General features: G+C 47.1%; 1 protein-coding gene across 3 annotated transcripts in view; it reads right to left on the reverse strand.

Annotated features, from left to right (window-relative positions):
* Window positions 1-23,409, reverse strand: part of NAT10 (N-acetyltransferase 10) — a 722,602-nt gene that overhangs the window by 103,500 nt on the left and 595,693 nt on the right. For all 3 annotated transcript variants that reach the window (XM_069623384.1, XM_069623382.1, XM_069623383.1), the window contains exons 22-25: window positions 16,995-17,091; window positions 16,545-16,655; window positions 13,215-13,387; window positions 12,911-13,030 (exon numbers count right to left, since the gene is read on the reverse strand). In XM_069623384.1, coding sequence (XP_069479485.1) covers window positions 12,911-13,030; window positions 13,215-13,387; window positions 16,545-16,655; window positions 16,995-17,091 — 501 coding nt within the window. The remainder of the gene's footprint in view (window positions 1-12,910; window positions 13,031-13,214; window positions 13,388-16,544; window positions 16,656-16,994; window positions 17,092-23,409) is intronic.

The following is a 23,409-nucleotide window of genomic DNA, read 5'->3' on the forward strand; positions in this document are numbered from 1 at the left end:
GCCTGAATCTCTCCCATGCGTCGTGCAGAGGTGATGGCCACAAGGAATGCGGTCTTCCACGACAGGAACTTCAACAGAGCCGAATACAAGAGGCAAATGGCGGGCCCATGAGCCTGGTCAGCACCATGTTGAGCTCCCATGCCGGGGCTGGAGCCTTCGCCGGCGGGAACGATCGAAACAGTCCTTTCATAAACTCCTTCACCAGCCGATGAGACCACAGGGACGACCGTCCTGCAGTTCTGGTGTATCGGGAAATCGCTGCCAGATGTACTTGATGGAAGCATGAGCTAGTCCAGCTTTTGCCAGCGACAGTAAGTATGGTAGCACTTGAGGGGCCGTAATCCGTAGAGGGTTAATCTTCTGTGCACGGCACCAGACAGAGAACCTTTTTCACTTGTGTCCGTAGCACTTGAGAGTTGAGGACGCCCTGGCCTTTGCAAGAACCTCTCTGCAGTCAGCCGGGATATCGTACCCTCCAAACTCTAGTGCTGCAGGAGCCAGGCCTGCAAGTTCAGCGACCCCGGGTCGTGATGAAGAATGGCGCCTCCTTCTCTGGAGAGAAGATCTGCGTCCGTCGACAATTTGACTGGTGGGGACGCTGACAAGTCCAGAAGGTCCGGGAACCATATCTGTCTCGACCACCTCGGTGCAACGAGGATCATCCTGCACCGGGACCTCTTGAGTTGGTTGATGAGCCTGAGCAGCAACGGCAAAGGAGGGAACGCATACAAGAACAGGCCGTCCCAAGGGAACGAGAAACTTTCGCTCATGCTCCTCGGCTGGGGGAACATGCTGGCGAACCTCTGGCACTTGGAGTTCGTCGCCGTCGCGAACAGGTCGATTTGGGGCTTGTCCCATCGCCGGAAGAGTTGATCGACTTGATCCTGGCGTAGTTCCCACTCGTGGCAAGAGCGCAGCTCCCTGCTGAGTGAGTCGGCGATGGTGTTTTTTATCCCTGCTAGATGAAAAGGTACCAGAAACATCCCCTGGGCAACGGCCCAGTGCCACAGATCCTGGGCTTCCTTGGACAGGGCTGGGGATCTGGTTCCTCCCTGCTTTCGGATGTAGAACATTGCGGTGGTGTTGTCGGTGAAGATCCTCACCACCTTACCCTTGAGGGACGGGAGGAATGACTTGAGGGCCCAGAACACTGCTCGGAGCTCCAGTATGTTGATGTGGAGCGGCCTCTCCTCCGGAAGCCACAGGCCTCTCGAATGAAGATCTCCGGTGTGCGCTCCCCACCCCTCCAGGGAGGCATCCGTCATCACCGTCACCTGGTATGCTGAGGTCTGAAAGTGCGTGCCTGCCGCGAGATGCGCGTGGGTGCCCCACCATCGAATTGCTTGGCGGACTACTTTGTTGAGCGAGATCTTGTCCTCGAAGGTGCCCGTCACTTGATTCCAACGGGCGTCGAGGAACTCCTGCAGAGGGCGCATCCGAAGCCTGCACAGGCGCACCAGATAGATGCAAGAGGACATCATCCCGAGAAGGGACTTGATGGACCTCACTCTGGCCACGTCCGTGGCCAGCAGACGCTGTACCTTGCCCAGGATGGCCTGTGTTCTTTCCTCCGACGACGAGGCCAATCGCGCCACTTTATCGAGCTTGGCTCCCAGAAACAGCGCGACCTGAGACAGAACCAGGTGGGATTTGGGGGAAGTTGATGGAGAATTCCAGGTCCGTGAGCAGCCGGACGGTCTTTGCTGTGTGTTCGACGGCGAGTTTCCTTGTTCCTGCTCGGATGAGCCAGTCGTGCAGGTAGGGGTAGACGTGGATCCCCTGCAGGCGCAGCCGCGCCGCCACTGTTGCCAGGCACTTGGTGAACACCCTGGGTGCCAACTTCAATCAGAACGGGAGGGCCTTGAACTGGTAGTGCCGCTCTTGGACCTGAGAAACTTTCGGTGTCCCTTTAGTATGGGGATGTGAAAGTACGCATCCTCCAAATCCAACGATGATAGGAAGTCGCCTTCCTCCAGCTGGTCCAGCACGTGCTGGAGGGTGACCAACCGGAACTTCTGTGCCTTGATGTATTTGTTTAGCCGACGCAAGTCCAGGATGGGACGCCAACCTCCTGTCTTCTTCCTGACGAGGAAGTATCTTGAGTATACTCCGGAGCCCCGGAGCCTCTTTGGGACGAGCTCAATGGCTCCTTTTTTGAGCATCACCCTTACCTCTAACAGCAGTTGAGGGACGTGGTTTTCCTTCCTGGCCACTGGAGGAATTCGGGTGCACCTCTTTAGAAATTCCGAGTGTGCCCAGGGGCCAGGGCATCCAGCACCCAACGGTCGGTGGAGATGGACTCCCACACGCTGACTAACTACGCCAGCTGGCCGCCCACCGGGGTGCTTCGGTGGGGGACCGACGCAACGGCCGGTTCAGTCTTGCTTGGAAGCAGCCTTGCCTCCTTGGCCTCCCTGGCGACGACGGTAAGATCCACCTCACTAGCCTCGTCCCCTGTAGGCTTCTTGCGACGAGGAGTGGGCCGCCTGACGGTAGGTCGAGGAGCGCCGCCGAATCCTTTGGAGGTACCTTGCTTGCCTCCGGAGTTCTGAAAGGGCAGCCGCTGTTGCTGCAGAACTCCCAAGGCCCGAGCCGTCTCCGTGTAGGTCTTGATGGCCTGCAGCGACTCATCCACTGTCTTTCCAAACAGATTGTTCCCGTCTAAAGGCATGTCCAAAACCTTGGCTTGCACGTCCTGGCCGAAATCCGTCGCCTTGAGTCACCCCCGCCGTCGAAGGCAAACGCTGTTGCCCAACTGGCAAAAACCGGTGTCGGCAATGTCCGTGGCCACAGTTATGGCGTGGTCCTACACCACCTCACCCTCCTGTAGGATCGCCAGGGCCTCTGCCCTCTTGTCGTCCGGGAGGAAGTCCAAAAGGGGGGCGATCTTGTACCAATATTCCCTGTCGTAGCGGGCCACAATCGCTAGGGCGTTAGGCGCCTTAATCGTCGTCGCCGCCGCCGACGAGATGACTCGTCGTCCCACAGCGACCATCTTCTTTCCCTCGCTGTCCGGTGGGGAAGTTGAATATTAAGCCGATGCCCCCCCCTCGTTTTCTTCTTGGCCTCTACTGAGACGACCGAATCCGGGGTCGGCTGTGCCCTAAGGCACAATGGGGTGGCGTCAGGGACCTGGTACTACTTCTCGTACCGGTCCCTCTTGGCGGGTGTCGTGGACGGGTTCTTGAGGAGGGCAAGTCCCTCGTCCTAGATGTCATCCAGCAACGGCACCGTGAGGACCGTCTTCCTCTTGGCCTCGCGCCGTTGGTAGAGGAAGCCTTCCTTCTTCTCTTCGGGGCAGAGCTGAAAAAGCTCAGATGCCCTGGCAATCATGGCGTGGAAGGAGCCAATCTCGTCGAGGCCGCGTCTGTTCCCGTGTCGTCCCTCGGGACCAGGGAAGGTGACAAAGGCTGAGAAGGCCGTAAGGGCTGAAGGGGCACTGGATGAATTCTCCTCCTCTTGTTTGGAGGGCTTCTCGACGAACCCAGTACAGCTGGTCGTCCATCAGGGGTAGGGCAGTCTCGCCCTTATCCCTGTGCATAAGGCTTGGATTGCCGTCAAAATTGGCCACCAAGTTGTCCTGCGGCTCGGGTTGCGACAGGTGTGCCGGGAGTGACGGTTGTTCCTCCTCCACGGGAACCTCATCGTCGTTGCCACCCTCGATCTCGTCGTCCCCCTCGTCGGGATTCCTCCCGTGGGACCGGGCCTCTTCCAAATTCTGGTCAGTTCTTCCTCGGAGGTTGTGTCTGTGTCCGTAACGGCCACCGGCACCGCCCCCTCTTTTTCCACCGGGGTCTTCATGGGGGTCTTCTCGATGGGCTTAAAAGAGGATTCCCTCCGCGGAGGCAGGGAAACTCTGGGCCCCGAGGTCGCCTCCACTCGGATAGCCTCCACAGGCTTCGCCAGGGCTACAGCGACTCCCTCGATAGAGGCCTTAGCCGGGTGAATCAAGGCGTTCACCACCTTGGGCGCGCTTGAGGCCTTCACCTTAGGGGGAGGGTCACCGCCTCGCTCCCCCTCGGCCGGTTCCTTCGAGATCAGCCGGGGCCTCTCCAGAAACTTGGCCAGGTTCTCGGATTTTCTCTTCCCCGAGCCAGAACGTTGGCTCGTGGTTGATGGTGTCGGTGAAGGTGCGCCCTGCCCGGCAGCCGAGGAGCCCGACCGTTCGGCGCTCCCGGTGCCCACGAACTCACGGTGCTTTGCCTTCTGTTGGGCCCCCGTCGCCGGGGAGCCCTCACAGGATTTAGAAGACCACTCGGACTTCTCCTTCTTCTCACCTGCTGGGCTCTTGCCTTCCAGCCAGTTGGAGGGACGGGTCCGACGATCCCTCATAGTCTGATCCGACATGTTCATGCAAAATGCACAGTCCTTCACGTGCGTTTTGTCCTTGTGGAGGCAGTAAAGGCATTTCGAATGCTCGTCCTCTTTGAACACATTTTGTAGATTGCATCCAGGGCAGATCCTGAGCTTCCCTTCTCCTGGGCCATGTTCTTCTCGTCTGCGAGGTAGGCCTCAGAAACTTCTGGAATCCTCCAAGAAGCATAACTTGATGAAAACTTCGCCCTTGAGGGGTGTAGATAAATCCGAAACGGGTCCCCGTTGATCGGAAGTAGAAACGGTGGAGCTTGAGGCTCGATTAAACCGAAAAATGAGGTAAAACTCTTTGAAAAAGCGCAAAACACAGTAAAAGCTCGAGAGCTATAGCACGAGGACTCCCAACACTTGAACGTGCGGTAAAAATCTGAGGATGGCTGCCATGGGCGGGGGCTTAGGGAGGGGGCAGTCATTGGCTGGGGACAGTATGACCCAGAGACCAGTGATTGGTTACTACTAAAAAAGACAGATGAGAAACGAAACTGATACTGATTTTTTCTTTACCGAGGATTCCCAGCCCGACGACGGGGAATACTCATGAGCATGTGAATCCATGCCAGACTGTTAGGGAGAATTCTCTGTGAAGGCTAATTTCCCAAACCTGGTGAGTCCCCCCAGCAGCTTTGCTGGATTTTTGGGGTTTCTTTTTTTCTCCTGCTAAGAGTGAGACTCTTTTTCTCCCACTCTTAGACATGATTTGAGGTGTTCCTTTGACTTTGAATGTGTTTTATGGGCTATGGGGTCCTTTACCCCATAGGGCTTCATGTGTTTTTGGTATGTGGGTTACACAGCACTCTCCGTGCTGTAACCCAGGGGTGTCGTAGCGACCCCCAAACATAGACTCCATACCCTGGGACTGACTACTGTCTCCCAGGGCATGTAAAGTCACCACTGGCTTTACTAGTCCCAAATTATGAACAGGAACCAGTACAAACCATCATATTGTGGACGTACTGGTCGAGGCAATTCGATTGCCCCTGGGTCTGTTGTTCGAGGGGGCACGTCTCCGTCCCCCCTGATCGAGTTTTGGCTGGTGTCAGTGGATACTACTTTTTATATTCGACCGCAAATATTTTCCTATGGGATTTTCCCATTGTTCGAGGCTACCACTTTTTAATATAGCCTCGAACATACCGCCGGTTTATTAAATTAATATAAAATCACTGGTTGGTAATTTTTGACGAAACTCGGTTCCAAAATGGCTTGTGTTCCCTTCTGTGACTCCAACCCAAGCCGAGCCCTTTGTTCCACTTTTTGGCGGGCTTCTCCACAGAAGCCTCCAAAAGTGGTGCCACTCTGTCTGGGTACCACAGGGGGTGTGGGAGGGGGTTTAGGCACCCTGGACTGAGTTGCCTTGGCAACTCAAGTCGCACTCTTGTATGATTGGCCCAAGTGGTGAGCCGCCCGGCTCACCAATTAGCATGTTTGATTGACAGCTAGGCTGAATGAATGGGGGTTTGCTGCATAAAAGCAGGGCTTTGGGGACTGGAACTTCAGAAGTCACCGCAGGACCTAAAGAATCCGAAGAGGGAGAAGCTGAGCCGACCTGCAACGACGACACCACTGGTGGAGCCCTGCTGAACTGTCTCACCACTTTTCCCGACGACAGAGGAGATCTCCAGTCCGGAGAGTCTTCTTCCTTTGACTGGTGGGGATAACCAGTTTGCCCGTCTTTTCGCCTTCCCGGATCATCTCGTGGCCACCTTGCCTGTGCCAAGCACCCCGGCAACCGGAATACCACGGTTTTTCCACCACCACGAATAAAAGGGTCTGACCTTTTAACCGGAGAACTCCGCGGCTGGTTTCTTCCCTGGCAGTGCAACGACCTTCAGCTTTCCTCCATGTCGAGACCATCTCTTCCTCTGGACGACGCCATGACTTGCACCTGCTGCCAGGAACAACTGCCCCCGCTGGAGGATCCTCTCCACTTTAAAAAGGTACTGTGTCCGCCTGGCCTCCCTCGCAACGGTCTGTGTGGAGTGACTGTTAAAGCTTCCACTTCCCACTTGGGTCGGCCCTAGGCTGGCTAACTGAACTTTTCTGAGCTGACTTAATTCTTTTCTGAACTCCCTGCAAGACTTTTCAAGACTTTTAAAACTGTGTGATCTTGGGCGCATTGGTGCTCTGTTCTCTCAAAGAGGGAGCCTGGCCTCTGAACATTTTTCTCACAAGTAGACTTGACTTTCCTGCCTTGCTGGGTGCTTCAAAAGTATTGTGCTGTGTGCTTTTCCTAATTTCTGCCTTTTCCCTCCCTTTTTCTTAACTTATTGGAGTGCCATATTTAGTTAAGCGCTCACCTCTGTCTGGAAATAAGTTGTGTTAACTAAGACTTGTCTAATAAGGAATAAGGGATGTACATCTAGTAATAGTGACTGTGTGTTGAATTTACTTATCTCTTTTTGTGCTAGTGTAAATTACAAGTGTGTCTTTAAATAAATCATTATATACTTTTACACCAAAGCTCTGGTCAGTGTTTGCTTGTACTACTTTGTCTCTGTACCTATTGTGTATACTCTGCATACTGCCTAACTCATCTTGAGAGAGGTCCGACTGCTCAGCCCCAGCTACCAGGTAAATCTGGGTGGTACAGACTGCTACCAATTGGGTTTACTGCCAACCACCTGTAGTCCTAAATCTTTTACAGTGGTCCCTAAGGGAACTGCACAGGTTTCTGCCTAACACAGACCCCATGCTGGAGAATAATGTTTTACTGTCTGATATTCCTGTATTTATAAAGAAAGAGTATTTTTACTCAATAAGTGTGCAGTTGGCTTGCAACAAAAATGTTGCTGTGATTGTGATATTAATTCCAACACAAGTTTACTCACAGGCAAGTATGCTCTAACGGGATGCAATTAACTTGCGGTGGCGATTCAGAATATTTTCAAACTATTTAAAAGTTCTGCAACAATTTACCAGAAGACAAGTAAGCTTGTGTCACTCTTCCAGACCCACGGTTAACCCAGTGGCAGGATACTTGACCCAGGTTCGGCAACCAGAGGTAGGTAAGAGGGAGATAGGAGACAAAGGGCTTTGTTCCCAATATTATCCTATGGAGGACAGATGGGACAGACACAGGTATGCTTACTCCTCCACCTTACCCCCCTTCCCCGACTCCAATTTTCTCAGGGATCACAATGGGTCAAATGTGGGATTGATGGGAGAGCAGTCTTCCGTCCTTTGTTCCAGTGAGAGTTGCCCAGGGGTTGCAGGTTTGAGGATTCTTCCATTGGGTGCAACTGCAAGATGCAACCCAGTCAATGAAGAAATGCAGATTTCAATGATGCAGGCCTCTTCAGGACACTTGACGGGATGGAGGAAGGCGAGTTCCCGAGCTGGGGGCTGTTCACTGGGCTTATCTACGTGACACCAGGTTCCCAGCCAAACTGGGACAGAAGTATTGCCATCAGATCTAGGTGAATATACAGTTAAGTTTGGGGCGAGAAGTGTGCCTGGCAAGCAGTTAAATAGGGAAATAGATAATCTCATGTGTAATAATGTTATCCTTTTTTCTCTCTCAAAGTGTGTTTCGCGCCAACTTGTGTCCAAGGTCAGATGGTAAGATTGTGCACAGCTGTTTCTGTTAATGTGTGTGAACACAGTAATGAAAGGCATTTTTTTTCTCATGTCCATGTAACTTGTATCACATAATGTAGTTGTCTGTACAGCTTTGAATTTTACCATTTGATAAAAACCGAAAGGTTTCAAAAAAACTGGTTGTGCCCGTATTATGTGACTGCAATTTTATTAGCACATTGTCTGAGGATCAACAGGGGTTCGTTTTTTACCATAGGCAGTAATTCATATTGCCACATGAGGTAAAATCTGAAATAGATCGTTTTCTAATAAATGAGTGTTAGGAGTGCCAAATGCGTGTGCGTGTGTGTGCGTGCGTGCGATTATTTGTTTATGATATAAGCTATAGGCGTTAAATTTTGGCCATACAGCGCTATTGTACATACAATGCTGTGAGTTGGAAGTACTGATCACCCCACTGAGTGTACCAAGTCCAGTACCTAGTTGCAGTGAGTAACCCTGGTAAATACAACACTGTTAGGATATATTCTGAAGTGAGTCTTACCACTGTAAAAGGGAATATACCAACGAATTACCACAAGAGATAAATCACAATAAAATACCACTCTTTACCATTGTAGTAAAATACAACAGAATAAGGTTTAAATCCAAAATATTTCCAACACAAAGTAAGTCCAAGCCCGCCAATGGCAAGGATCTATACAATTCAAACAGCCAGTAGTTGTCCAATCAGGGCCAACTAATTGTTTCACATATGCCCCAGTAGCAGACTTTCTGGCACCAGTGATGTGGACTGGGACTCCAAGGCCCCTTCTTGGGCCTTACACAAAGGTTCACTAACCTGCGAATACAGCAGATTTCCCGGTCTAGTGAATGGCCTTATAAGGAATTTCCTGACCTGGGACGTCAGGAAGAAGGCAAAACTACAATATGGACAAAGAACAAGCGAATATCTTGTGACACTGCCATTTTAGGGCACTAGCCATGTTTAGTAGCCATACGCTGTAAATGCGAATGTGCACACAGAAAATAATGCAAACTCAGTAAAAACGTAACTGCTGCCACCAGCTTGTCTTTAGGCACACATAAAAGGAACCAAAAATCCTAAGGAAAAAAAGTTAGGGTGATACAAAAGTATCCCCATTGCACTGCAAGGTGCTGCGTGCAATGTAAAAAAATAAATTTAAAAAAATTCAAAAAGGGAATGTTTCCTAGTCCTGATAGTCTGAAGGACTAGTTAGTTTCCCCGTGACAAATTAGTAAAAGGCAAGGGATGTGAAGCTGAAGGGTTTACCTTCCCTTCAAAAGGTCAGGACATGATCAAAAACTGAGAAAGAAGAATGAGGTTCCATAGAAAACTATGGAAAGTTACAGAAAGAAAATCCTTCCTAGCATTCCTTAGCCGTCAACTCACAGATGCTTGTGTGTTGCATATGGGATACAATGTATCGATTTCAGAGCGAGATGGATTAACAGTGGAAATGTGAGCTAGTGAAATGTGACCGGTCTGGAAGAAGCCAGTAGTCTGAGTGCAGGGTTGCAGATTGTTTTGCCTTGCAAGGCCTACTCCTCCCGTACCCTTGACAAACCGACTCCACTCTAATATCTTCTGCCACCTTATACTATACACACATACATACTGCCCCAACAGGGGACCGCCAAAGGCCTAGCCATTACCACATTAACACTAACTTTTAAGATGGATTTCTAAAATCTGGGCTGGTGGACAGATTTTAGGAGACCACCCTAGTTCTAGTGAACTGGGAGTTTAGCCACACCCAATCAAGGTAAGTGTGGAGAGTGGTCAAGGCTAAGTCCCAGGAAAGGTGAGTGGGTTCAGGGGTCCACAATAAGGCCAATCTGTGAAATACAGAATGATTCTACTTATACAGGCAAGTACAAAAATGCTCTATTTATTGTAGGCCCCAAAACACACTATTAAAATGAATCAAGCAGGTAATATGATCACACAACACTCTAAATATAAAACATATATACAGTCGTAGTTGGTTAATACAATGTATACAATTCACCATACACCGGAAAGTAAAGGTAAGTAGTTAGGCAATTGTATAACCAGTCCAGAGGAATAGAAGCCCTAACTTTAGGAGTCCAACTTTAAGTTGAATGGGGCTTTGTGCCCAAAAGTTCACAAATTACCTTTAGAAAATGGGTCAAAGTTAGGAAATGGTCCTGTGGGTGTGAAGATTGTCCCATAAATCTTTCAAAGGGATTAACAGTTAAGTGAAATACCTTTCCTAGCTCCTAGAGCAGAATTTTCAACAAACGTTTAAAAAGCAATGGAATGGAATATAAATCAAGTTCTTCATAAACGTTATAATGGAGGAGATAGGGGAACTGGTAAATACTGCGACTACTCACTGCTCTTACTCAGATTTTCCCAAAGGACTTGGCAGGTCGAATGGGGTGGGGGGTTGGGCCACTGGAGGTAGGTTTTCCCAATGTTGGATCCAGTAGAAAATGCCCAGGAGCTGCGGGTGCAAGGAAGTTTCCAGTTGGGCCCAGGAGCCGAGTGCAACCTTTTCTGGCGAAGAAATGCAGCAGGCACCGATGCTGGACTCTTCAGGACACTACCAGACAGGGATGGCCGGTTCCAGCGACAGTCACCGCACATGGGCGACAGCAGGCATCTCACCAGTAGCGAACAAAGGAAGCCTTCCAAAACTGGAACCGTTGATGCTGGTACGCTGAAACTTGACAGGCAGGCGACCTGTATGACTAGTTGGAGACCACCGACGGTAGTCCAGAACGGAGATGGTCAGTCCACCAGGTGGTCCAGCGACTCTTTCGAAGGCTCCACACTGCAAGATCATGAGCAGGCATCGAGACTAATTGGTCCCACCAGTCCGAAAGGTCGAAGCCCCAGCAAGACTCTTCTGAGATCCAGTAGTCCAGCGGGGCATCACCGGGATAGCAGCAAGAATGGTTGCTATGCCTCTTCAGGATTCGTCCTCGGGTCTTCCATCGTCTGCACAGCTACACAGCCTACTTGGCTCCTCTTCTGATCTACTGCAGAAGTGGGACCATAGTGGTCTAGGTGCCAGCTGTAGGCAGGATGAGCTAGGGTTCAGTTGCAGAAAAGGTCAGAGATCCTGTGGAAGACTGTTCAAACAAGTAAGTAGTTCACTTTAGAGTTAGTTAGGGTCCAGGGAATTCTCAGCACACAAGAAATGATTGAAAAAAGAAGGAGCCCGCCATTTTAGAAAAATGTGAGTGATAAAGACTAAAAGTTATAAAGGTAAAATCACTGCCACCAGCCATTCATGTAAAGCTCGCAATTGTAACAAAATGTTATCAGGTAAGTAAGAAAGGGGACTCATTGTATCACCCCAGGACTCCACGTAAGGTGGGGTGTGCTGGCTCACTATATAAATGTAAAGATGGACAGTAAATCCCTCATTAGTACTTGGGAACTGTAGTTCACCCAGGTACATGAAAGAGAAATTAACAGGGAAGCCCAAAGAGGCAACCCAGCCTAAGCCCAAAAGTTGTAGGAAGCTATAACTTCAACCATACACTATGCAGCGATATAAAAAGGTCACCCATAAAAAAAGTTAAAGACTAGGTCAGAGGGGAAAAAGATTCCCCTTCACCTAGGGAAAAGGTAAAATAGTTACCTAGTCAAAGCAAAAGGTTACGGGGTAGACAGAGGTCAGGAGATGAATCATTGATATGAAAATCATACCCAACAGGTGTAGCTGACCTTGGCCTGCCTGGGGCCTCATAAATTAGCGTAAAAGGTTATTGCTCACCTTACTCTGTGCTAGTTATCTGAAAAGCAACTGTAATTGTATATTACACCAACAGGTCTTACTCACCTAGTATAACTGTGTGTTATCATAAATGTAGTTCTTGGTATATACTGTTCCTTGAATCTGTGTGCCACTATTCAGAAATCTATCCTGGTAACATGGTTGGTTGATTATGTGATTCCTTAACGAAGTGTCACTGTCTGACTGACATGGTCTACTACCCTTGAATTACTGTAAAGTAATCTAAAAGTAACTGGTGGTTTTACTCCCCATGAATAGGTGTGTCCTATACTAAATGTGTTTAAAAAAAGGTCCAACTTCCCTAGAATGACTGTCAGGTTTTCTGAACAAGGTCTATGCTTTGTGTCTGTGTACTTTAAAGCATAGTGTTGGGTTTGTATAATTGGGTTCATATATAATGTGATAGTACTTATTTACCCACGATTCATCTTTCCCTACTTGCATTTAAACAAACCATTTATTTTTTACAATACATACTGTTTCAGTGTTTCTTTGGATCATTTGTATGCTTCAATGTCTTTGTAACAAGCTACATCCCGCTCTCCCTCCTAAGATAAGCCTGCCTGCTCTGTCTACGTTACCATTTACTCAGGTGGTACAGCCTTATACTGCCTCAATTGAATGGTTTTACTAAGCCCTTAGTTGGACTTCAGAAACAATGTCCTAACAATGACATAGGTGTTGCATCTGCCTCTCGCACTGTTGCACTGATGACCCTCCCCCCTCTTGTCACAGAGCAAAGCGTAGTGAAGGAACCAATAGTGTCAGAAGGACGCTATACAAGGCCACTTACTTTACATTATTTTGGAAGGTAGTGCCAAGGTATGGCAGAATGCTTTAGACTTTGCCAAGTATTGGCACAAAAATGTAATTGACATCTCTGAGCACGAGTTACTTATAGCACAGAGATCTGTCCATACCTAATCTGTCATTAAATGGGGTCATTTATGCTTTTCTTGAAATAAATGATACAATAGCACTGATGGAAGGCAGTTGGCAGGCAACAAATCTCTAATTCTTATCAGTGGCTCAAAAAAAGAAAAAAACAGCTTTGTCAGATAATATTTAGTCTTGAATCCCCCAACTCTGTGCTAAATATTCTGACTGAGGGAAACAAAGCACGCAAAGCCATCTTTTGCAATTTGAAATCTCTGGCTCATCGAGGGAAAAGAAATTGCAGTAACACACTTGAGGTGGAACTATACCTGGACTACTTTACGGAGGATCCTGTTAAAAAGTCCCATTAATTGACTAACTGGAAGCTCAATCTCCTTTTCCAGTTGGTCCATTGTTTTGTGTTGCAGTCCAATGCCTACGAGAAGAGCCTGGCAAAGAAGAATTCACTTAATTAGCATTCAAAAATGTCTTTGTATAATACCTATCAAAAACAAATATAAGAACAGAAAGTCCCTCTTCCCTAGCTCCCATCTAACTCCCAAGCTAATGTTACACAACAAAAGCAGCAAAATAAGCCATTCAGGACAGCACAGCTTCAACATGATCACATACAGACTGTGCTGGAGACAGGGTCATCTCGCCAAGCTGCTGCAGAAAGAACATCCTGGATACGACGGGGATGAGGTCCATTATCAGATGATAGTCCACCATGTTTCTTGAGTACATCTCTAGCCGCTTCAGATCGTAGGGGATGAAGAGAGATTCTAGCTCTGGACGACTTATTACTTTGAAGGAAAAAGAAAGTTTCACTCCTATATCAACATACCAAAGAGTAAGGATTGACATACATCACACATTACAGTACTCAATTACATAGCTGCAAATCACTGTGTAAAGCAAATGAGGAATTCCTTCTATCAAGGCCATGCAGGGATCCGGGGGCTATAATAAATGCTTTTTTATTAACAACTTGCACAGATTGAAACAAGAATCACTTTTCTTTCTTCCCAAGATTTAAATCCATGTTGACGCTCAGAACAGAAGTAGGGCCAATGATCTGAGATCAATGGTACAGTTAAACAGGGTTCTACTCTTGGTTCTTCAAGGCATTAGTTGCCAAGGTTTGGGCAAGCCTTGCGGTTAGTGAGATTTGTCATTTGTATGCTTCATCCCCCTTCCTAGTGAGTACCCAGTACTTTTTGCTGGACTTCTGGACCCTTTTCTGAAATCCTGAATGAGTGGAGCCTCTTCCCACTCATTCATTCTTATGTGCTGTCTTTTGGAACTCTATGCGTTGTATTCTTCTTGTCCTACAGAGTCTATTTTCCTCCTTAACTCTTAAAGGCATCTGTGTTTTACTGTTGCAGCACACTGCTCCTTATGGGCAGTATTGCTGGGGACCCTTAGGGTCCTCCTTTGAGATTATTTTCATTATCCTAGAGTAACTACAATTCTTAAGGATAGAGAGATACTTGGTATCTCTCCTAAAACTTTAGAATATGAGAGATTGGCACACACCACCTTATTTGGAGTGCCAAAGGGATACCTAGCATCCCCCTTCTCTCTGCTCCTGTGACTTTTTAGTCACATAGAAAACCTCTAGTTATGGCTGTTGGCAGTGGAAGTTTCCTACCTACTATTTTGAGACTATTTGTCCATAGCCTCGGTAGTGCACAATAGGGGCACTCAAGTACTAGCTTGAAGTCTTCCTTCTTTTTGTCAGTCCTCCTACCACCATTCTGGGAGGGGGAGGCCTATCTGCATGTTTTGACTTTGGTGGGAACTCTTGGGTGTCCCCGCCTAAGCACCAGAGTGTCTGGGTAGACAGGAAGTAGGGGAGGAGTTTTCTACCGCCCTGTCCTTTGTCTGCCAGCGTGCCTGAATGGACCAGCTCGCACTGGGGGTCTGGCTGTCCTGACTGGACAGCCAACGCATCTTTCTGACTGCTGAGGAAAATTGCAGAGGATTGAGTGCTGGAACTGGATAAAAGGCGAGGCTCCTGGAGTGAAAAGCAACTCGACCACTGGAAGCTGAAGTAACCGAAAAAGAAGACTACCAGAGATGCCTGCAGACCCTTTGCAACACCGTGAAACGACCGCTGCTGTCCTGAACCCGTTTTCTGTGCGACAGAGGAACTCCGAAGAGGATGACTCCTTCCCTTTGACTGGTGGTAACAACCAGTCCCAAGACAAACTTTGATTTGAGCCATCTCCTGAGATAATGTGAGTTTCCAGAGCTGAGGAACCCCAATACCAAGAGACCTGCTGCCCATTTCGAGTGTATCATCGTGAAAAGTCTGACACCGTCCAAGTCTTTTCTGAGCCCTCCAGGACACACCAGAGACGCAATCCAACTCCTTCAGACCCGCCCATCAGAGTGTGGGAATGTAGAAAGCGTAGAAGATTGACTGGGCAAATAGAGTCCATTGTTATGGCTGTAGAAAAGGCGCCCAAACGCAGAGTGACCAAAGAAGTTGATGAAAGTGTGCCGGAGGTTCTCCCTAGAGACTGCTGCTGAGAGATCCTGTCCACTGTCTTGCCTTTTGTCAAGACCAAGGAATCCGAAGGTCGGGTCCAGGGCTGCAACATCGCAGAGCATCCACCACAAAAGTTTTCTTCAAACTTAAGGTACTGTGGGGAAAAGGTATTCCTTACCTTATTCCAGGTATCTTCTTTCTTAGAGACTAGAAACTAACCACAGGAACTTTTGACTTCTGCCGCTTTTCAAGACTTTAAGCCTCTCCAAACTGCCTTTTATCTAGGGTTGTGTTTTGGACTTTAAAGGGCTGGTGGACTTCTTCTCTGATGCGCAGGGAAACTGCCTTTAGAACCTGAAACTCTGCTAGGATAACAATAACCAACTATTTTCCTTCCCAATAATCACTATCTCATATGTGTATGCCGAGTAAATGCAATTCCTGTATTACTTTGTGGGTGTGCATTATTACCGATAGTATTACCGATAGTACGGTAGACCTGACAAGCTCCTGTAACAATTGTGCGTGTTCAGCAACTACCAACTAAGAAGTGGCCTTTTGAAAGTATTGAAAAGTATACCTATGTGTTTTGGTTTATTGTGCTAAGTACTTAACAGTGACTCTTGGGTAAATATAATGAATCTATATTTTACTATACATTTATGTTAAGTGTTTCTTGGATGTGCATTACTAACTAGGTTCAGTGTACTTATCTATAGCTCACATCTTCCTCTTAAGATAAGCCTGCCTGCTCTGCCACTCTACCAAGGTTTCCGAGTAGTACAGAATGATACTAAGAGTTGGGGATCTACAAACCACTGGCATTGCTTACTAAAGTCTTACCTCCACGTGGGACCTTAGGAACACTCCCCTAACACTTGCAACCGAGAACTCAAGTTCCATGCCCAAGAAATGTATGCAGTGAATCTTTGGGAGGCGGAGGTGTATTAGTGAGCTAGTCGAATCTGCATTTGCGGCAGCTCAAACCTGGAGAACTTGTGTCAAGGAATTCTGAACAGTCAAATATTCCAAGGTATGAATACTTTTCTAAAGGGTGCCAGCCAGTTATAGCAATGGAATCGCTATGTGCCTAGGGAGCCTTGCAGCCACAACGTGAAATATTTACATGTTTTCAGGTGCCAAAGGATTAAACTGAATATTTCAGAAGGTGAATGAGGCACAGGAACAAATATTAAATATCATGTCAGTGTGAGTAGTGTACACTATGGCTGTAAAAGCAGGGGGTACGTTTATATGATGTGCACATAAGTATGACTGCAATGCTTACAGAGCAAAATATTTACGGCTAGCTACTTTAGCTGTTCAATACTGACATGTATGATTAGAGTCTACAGAAACCAATTACCTTGTATAACTGTAAGAACATTCAACTACACACAATTGAACTTTGGGAGAATATAGATGCAATTCTGGGAAGGAAATCAGAACCATATAAAAGCACTCACCAGATGAAGAGGCTTTCCTGACATTCTTGTTCTGCAGAATGTTAAGTGCCAGGGCAGGAGAGAAACTACTGAACTGATACGAAAGTAAGGTCAGGAAGCGCCGTCTAAAATCTGCATGCAGAAAACAAGTGCAAAGAAAGGTTGCTTATTTGTCAACACTTTATGAAGGCAAGCCTAATTTTACCATGTGGACCTCTGGTCCTTCTCGGCATGGCTTTGGGAGAAGTTACAATGCTCCAGAGCAGAACAAAAATGTTCTCTTCACTCCTGAAAAGAGGTGGTTAGCGTTGGCAAGCAATGCTTTAATCAAATGGAAATTGAAGACATTTAAATGATTAAGTGGGCGCAAAAGGGAAATAATATGGAAGGAAGTTGTGTGTCGCAGGAATTGAAAGCAAGAATGGATTAGATATAAGTTAATGTAGCTAAAACAAATACAAATATGATTACCTTTCCAGAAAGCTGTCAGCCAAGGTTCCCTCTCAGCTTCCTCCTCCTCACCCAGTGTCTTTAACATTATGCATGAGTGTTCTCCCGTGAGGTCATTCTGGGGGACAGAGGATTTAATTAGGCCTTAATTACCTTCTAAAAATGTCACAGTTATATGGGAATAATGGTGACAAGTCAACACTAGTGATTCACAATAACTGCATTCTCTTTTTGGACTAGACACTAGGAAAGAGCCATTCCATCAAGCTCTGCGTAAACACTAGAGACAATGCAACACACATATGCTGTCAGCTGTTAAATGATAGAGGGTGCCTTACATTGGCATAGTAAATTTAGTGAAGTGAGCTTCACGCTCTTCGCCTACAACGACCGAATAGCCTCATGTCTCCTAAATTATACCAGAAGACGACTGAAGGTGCTGAAAGTGCTCATCTAATGAGCCACAACACGAAATCCACTGTGCAGCTTTTAACAGTCATTCTCCAACATCAACAAAATCAGTATCATGTGAAACATCGTCTGTTTTCCAAAATTAAGGTAAATGCAGAATATGTTATTAACCCATTCACTTGGTCAAAAGCAAAAACTAATTTGGCCATGCCAGCCACTCTCCAGGTCCCAGGCAAAGTGACTTGGGTGGCTGTTTGCACGGTCAGAGAAGGGCACCGATCAACAAGATCATACCGCCCCAGACTCCCTGAATCCCTATTTGTCTGTTGCATGCCACTGCCCTTGTTTCTAGAACAATACCCTTAGCTCCATTAAGTTGCCACCAATGCTAAACCTGGCACTAAATTACCACCAAGGAGTCACAACTATGGAGCCTAAGGACATGAGTAGATTATGTATGGTTCTACAATGCAATACTTACACACACAATATATCAACAATATTGCCTCACACATTAGCATGAAAGTGTAACCTATGAGCAAAAACTAAAAAGAGAAAATGTTCACTATGTTCAGATAATTGTTGACACGATCTTATATTTTGGTAGCTGCTAGGTGAGCAGTCTAGCTTTGTTCTAAGGAGGAAAGAGTGGTGGTACTAAGGTACAGGTAGGTCTACACAGAATATTTTATGAGAAATATATCCATTATTATAAAGTCAAGCATCAAGAAATATATACAGCACAGTGTAGGGGAGGCATGGTATCACAAGTATGACACTGACACAAAAGGAACAATTTGTAAAACCTTTATTAAAGTTTCTGGGTTTGGAGAAACTCCTACTTTGCCCTATAACTAGGACGGGAATAGTCTCGACCATCAAATAATAAATACAACAGTCCTAGTTGAGCCCGTCAAATCAAAATGGCCTGTGCTAACAACACCTAATGCATGCCCCATCTCTTGTACAAAAAGTGTATAAAGGAGATATGCATGTAAAGGTAAATCAATGTTCAAATATAAAGAAAAAATGTGGCTGAATCAGCTCTACTCCCCACGTTCAACAGCACAGAGTAAGGCGGTCCCCAGAGGCAAGATGACACACTGGCTCACGTTTTTAACACAAAAACAGCTCAAAACATGGATCGAGGCTCGTCTGGCCTTCCACGTTAAAGTCTCTCTTTCCAGTCTTCCAAACAACGTTCAACAAAAAGTTCACGCCGGTCCCCCTCTGTCAGGCTCAGATCTCTTCAAAACAATAACAGACAATGCTTCCACGCTATTGGAAGCATTGTAAAGGTTAAGAAGCGCAACTCCAATCCAAGGATAAATAATTGTTTTTCTGAATAAACAAAGGGGATTTGATCTCTTAGTCCAGCCAGCAAGGTTATATGTAAGCTGCTGGACATCGTTCAATCATTTATTTGGAATATTTAAACAGGAGAAAGGTAATACATTGGCCCTGAAGAAGACCTGTGTTCTGTAAGGTCGAAACACGTGTTGGCAGGAGGATATTAATCACCAATTGAAATTAAATTTGAACATGAAGAATCTGTTGAACTCTCATTTGCGAAAAATTGGAAAGAACACTGATACCTATTGATATCATTGTATATTAAGGAGAGAATTGATCAATGGTCTATGCGCAGTGGTTGAATCAATACCTTGTCTGTTATACCACTTGTTAGGCTCATCAGGGACTCTAGGTCTACATTGGCAAAACCCTGCAGCAATGATGTTCTTGGGTTGAACATTTGAGCAATATTTTGTGTGGTTGCGCATCAGAGAAGAAGTCCACCAGCCCTCATTTTTGAGGGGGAGGTTTTTGTCTTTTACTCTTCAAAACAATAGTTCACGTTGGTCTCCCTCTGTCGGGCTTAGACCTTTCACAACAAAAGTTCAATACTTGCAGGGGGCTCCCTTCCCCAAACTTATTACACTTCAGGTCTCCCTCAGTCAGGCTCAGACCGTTTCCGGATGTCTAACACTTTTGAATGTGCGTGGCATTCTCTACAGACCTCTGCAGGACCTGCCACATGTAAAACCAATTGAGCAGGACCTGCAACATGTTAAACCAATTGATCCCTTAAATATTCATCTGCCACCCCTGTAAAGTTTCACGACGATATAAGACCTCATAATGCAGATATATAGGTGTCAACACTTTCTCCTTTACATTGTTTCCTGGAGAAAAATCTGTATCGCTCCAATACAATGTTGGTTTTATTTACAAAATGTTTGGTTAATTTTGTCATTGCAGTCTCATATTTCCTAACACTACTGGCAGAGTCTCCAAAACCCTCCTCTGTATCTGTTAAATCGGGCAGTGTCCTAAAGCTACTCAGAGCTTCTGCACCCACACAATTCAGCAGTGTGGGTTCCTTCAAGTCATCATTGTATTTAGCCCCTCCAATTGCTCTTAGGTACACCTGAAAACTGTCTTGCCACTGTTCCCATGTGCATATCGGGTTGCCGGGGTGTGCCAGAAATTGTACTGGGGCTGCAATGTTCTGCATGTTGCACTTGTGTACTTCCTAGGTTTATGTTCACTCACTTCCTTATAGCATCTCTTACTGTGGCATTATTATCACATGTGCTAATTGTATAAGTCTTTTCAAACAAAATCTCCTTTATGTGGTAATTTGTCTGCAAAATGACTATCTTGTAAAATATCGGTTAACAAAACTTTGCGATATTCCTTTTAATATTTATTAACTTCCTTGTTGCATTTGCACTTGACATTTGGTTGCACTCCATGCAACGTTTATGCTGTCAGCATGGCAACGTAAGTTTGTGATTCCAAAATGGCGTCACGTATTAGACGTTTTCCAGGTGCCTTACTTTAGCGTTATTTCCATTCACCACTAACAGGTCCCAAAATGGTGGCACGTAGCAGACGTTTTCCAGGTGCCTTACTCTAAGCTTATGTACGTTGGCCCTTATAGCACGCACACCGTTTGTAAGATGCAGCGTCTCAAACCTCTAACTATAAAGGTAATTTCAACTTTTTTTTTTATATTGAGTTCCGACCGCCGCATTTACATATGTCCTTGACTTCTGTTCTCTCTGTTTAGCATGATGTTCGATATGTCACCACTCGGCCCTCGTTCATTCACAATTGGGTTCGTCAATTCGAATACACTCGATCACAGCCAGGGACTTCCTTGACGAACAACTTCTTGTCGCCAATTTGTAGCAAAATGACGAGTTCGTCACTTCAGAAGATTATAATGCATATGCTGGTTTATTGTACTAAGGAAGTCCCCGGGTGGGCCAACTTCTCATCAGCAACTCCGCTTCATATATGATTCTGGAATCAGCATTCCAGAATCATATACAGATGCATGTGCATAAGAACATAGAACTATGTACATCATAATAACTATAATACATCATAACAGGAACCTTAGAAACTTCCTGTGGTTTTGGTGTATCGGCACATGGAAATATGCGTTCCTTCGGTCTATCGACACCAGCCAATCCTGGAGCTCGAGAGTGTGGAGAATCTCTTTCAACGTCACCATCCTGAATTTGTCCTTCCTCAGGAGCTTTTTCAAGGCCCTGAGGTCCAAGATGGGAGGGAGACCCCCCCTCCCTTCTTGGGCACCAGGAAGTAGCAGAAATACCAACCCGACCCTCTCTGATCGGGAGGCATCTCTTCCACGGCACCCTTCGATAACAGGGCTCTCAGTTCTTCCTGGATCTCCTGTCCCGGTTGGATTGGGGGAGGTGCAGGTCTGTCTGGAGGCCTCTTTAGGAAAGTCAGACAATAGCCCCACCGAATCAACTGCAGGGTCCAGGCATCGGAAGTTATTTCCTGCCACTGGGGCCAATGCCCTGCCAACCGTCCACGAACAGGTGCATCGTGGGAGGAGAAATCAAAGCAGCTTTGAGGGCATGGGTGACCCTGCCGCTGTTGCTGCTGCATGTTGGCCTCTAGAAGCCCCTCTGCCCGTTCCAGGACGCGAGAAGAGCCTCTGCCCTTGCCTGGCTTGCAGGAGCTGTGCCTTTCTGCCATAGGGCATATAACGTCTGTAGCCCCTGGAGGCATAGCTGAAGGCAGGCCGTGCCACTAGTCCCAAAGATTTAGCAGCCAATTTCTACTCCTTCAATTTCTCCAAGGACTAATCTGTTTTCTGTCCGAAGAGCATATCACCTTCAAAAGGCATGTCCAGCAGTCTATTTTGGACATTGGGGGAGAAACCAGACGTTTTAAGTTAAGCTTGGCATCATATCAGAACTGCTGAACCCATTGCTCGGCCAACACAGTCTGCCACGTCCAGGCCCGTCTGCAACAACTGTTTGGCTACCTCCTTCCCATCCTCCATCACCTGTAAAAAATGTCCCGCATGGCACCCTCAGGGACGTACTCAGCAGCCTGTTCTACTACATAAGCCAAATGAATATTTGGCGAAACCACATGCCACGTTAGTGGCCTTGAGCACCATGCTACCAGAAGTGAACACCTTTCTGGCCAGCGTGTCACATTTCTTTCTCTGTCCATAGGCAGATTTGAGGTGGATGCCGCAGATCTAGTGCAGACAGTGGCAGTCTGAATCACTAACACCTCTGGGGAAGGATGTGTGTTGAGGAAAGAAGGATCTCCTCTTACCGGCCTATACGTCCCTGTGAAAATTGCTTTCAAAGGAGGAATGGTACATGGTCATGCCATAAGGAGGCTAAGGAGTCTGCAATAGCAGGGTTGAAAGGCATTTTGGTCTTGACTGTGGGACGCTCATCTAAAACGTTTGTAAGATCATAACCCCGAAGAGAGACAGAGGACGTCTTCAACCCCAGGGTGTTCACTATCCTGTGAACCAGCTCCCTGAACTTCACACTAGTGTGGGTATAGGGTCGTTTGTTGTAACTCCAAGTCTGGAGAAGTATCTAGACCACTGTCATCATGTAAACCCTGAGCCAAAGCTAATAAATCAGCCTGGTCATCAAAATAGTGGACAACGCTGCCGCATGTGTCCTCAGGGTCATCATGTTCCTCAGCTCTGAAAATGGGAGTGCATGGAATCGAAGAAGAAACCTGATCGATAGTGAAAGAAAGGAACCGTCGCCGACTGTCAGCGCCGAAGGTTTGAGGGTAGACTTCGAAGACGAAGCTATAGATCCCGATGGTACTTTCGGCGCTGAGGGATGCTCGGCAACCGGGAGAAGTCTGGGGCCTCGGCCCTATGGCCTTCTGGTGACTGATTCCTGATGGCAGTTACACCTTAAGACGCTTTCGACGCCGACGATGGTCGGCTTGGGGTCGGAGCACTGGTGGTGGTGCCACTTCTTCTGCGAGGAAGACGACGATGAATGGCTTCTCGAATGGGACCGCTTCTTGGTCTTCTTACAATGTCAGTCTTTTCCCTGAGCAGGGGTGGGCTCCGAGGACTGGACGAGCAACCGCGCCGGAGACTTGGCGACAGGTCTGCCTAAAGCCAGTTTCGGATTTCAGCTGCATTTTTACGCACGACGCGCAGGCCTCCGTGCCGTGACTACCACCCAGACACCACAGACAGATGTCATGGGGGTCGGCCATAGACATTTTGGCCTCGCAATCGCGGCATCTCGTGAAGTCCGAAATCCTGTGGGAAATCCTGTGGGATGGCATCGCTTTGAGGTTTGTAAGAATACACGTATGAAAGTACAATAAGAACGTTGAGTAAACTTGAGTCGTGTTCCCTGTGCAAGCGTACGACGCCCGACGTCACGTCCGGAGCCACCGATCGAGAGTGAGACAAGACGGATCGATCAGTGACCGAGCGTTGAGGTCCACTACACCACCTGGCGAAAAAGTTTTCAGAGCAGCAAAGCTGGAGATGATCATCTATCGTGATGAGGAATCTATACGAGAAAAGCAATCCATTGAAGAATACCCCTGTGATAATCTCTTCCTCTTCATAAGGAAGTGTCAGATTCACATAGTGGACTCCCAAGGTCTTACCCTTACATCTGGGGTCCCTCTTCACATGGTCAATTGCTCCACAAGCTACACAAAATCCACTGGACCTCGGCATGTAAAGAGGCTT

This window comes from Ambystoma mexicanum, chromosome 11, assembly GCF_040938575.1.
Source record: "Ambystoma mexicanum isolate Mex_15411 chromosome 11, UKY_AmexF1_1, whole genome shotgun sequence".
Classification (NCBI taxonomy): Eukaryota; Metazoa; Chordata; class Amphibia; order Caudata; family Ambystomatidae; genus Ambystoma; species Ambystoma mexicanum.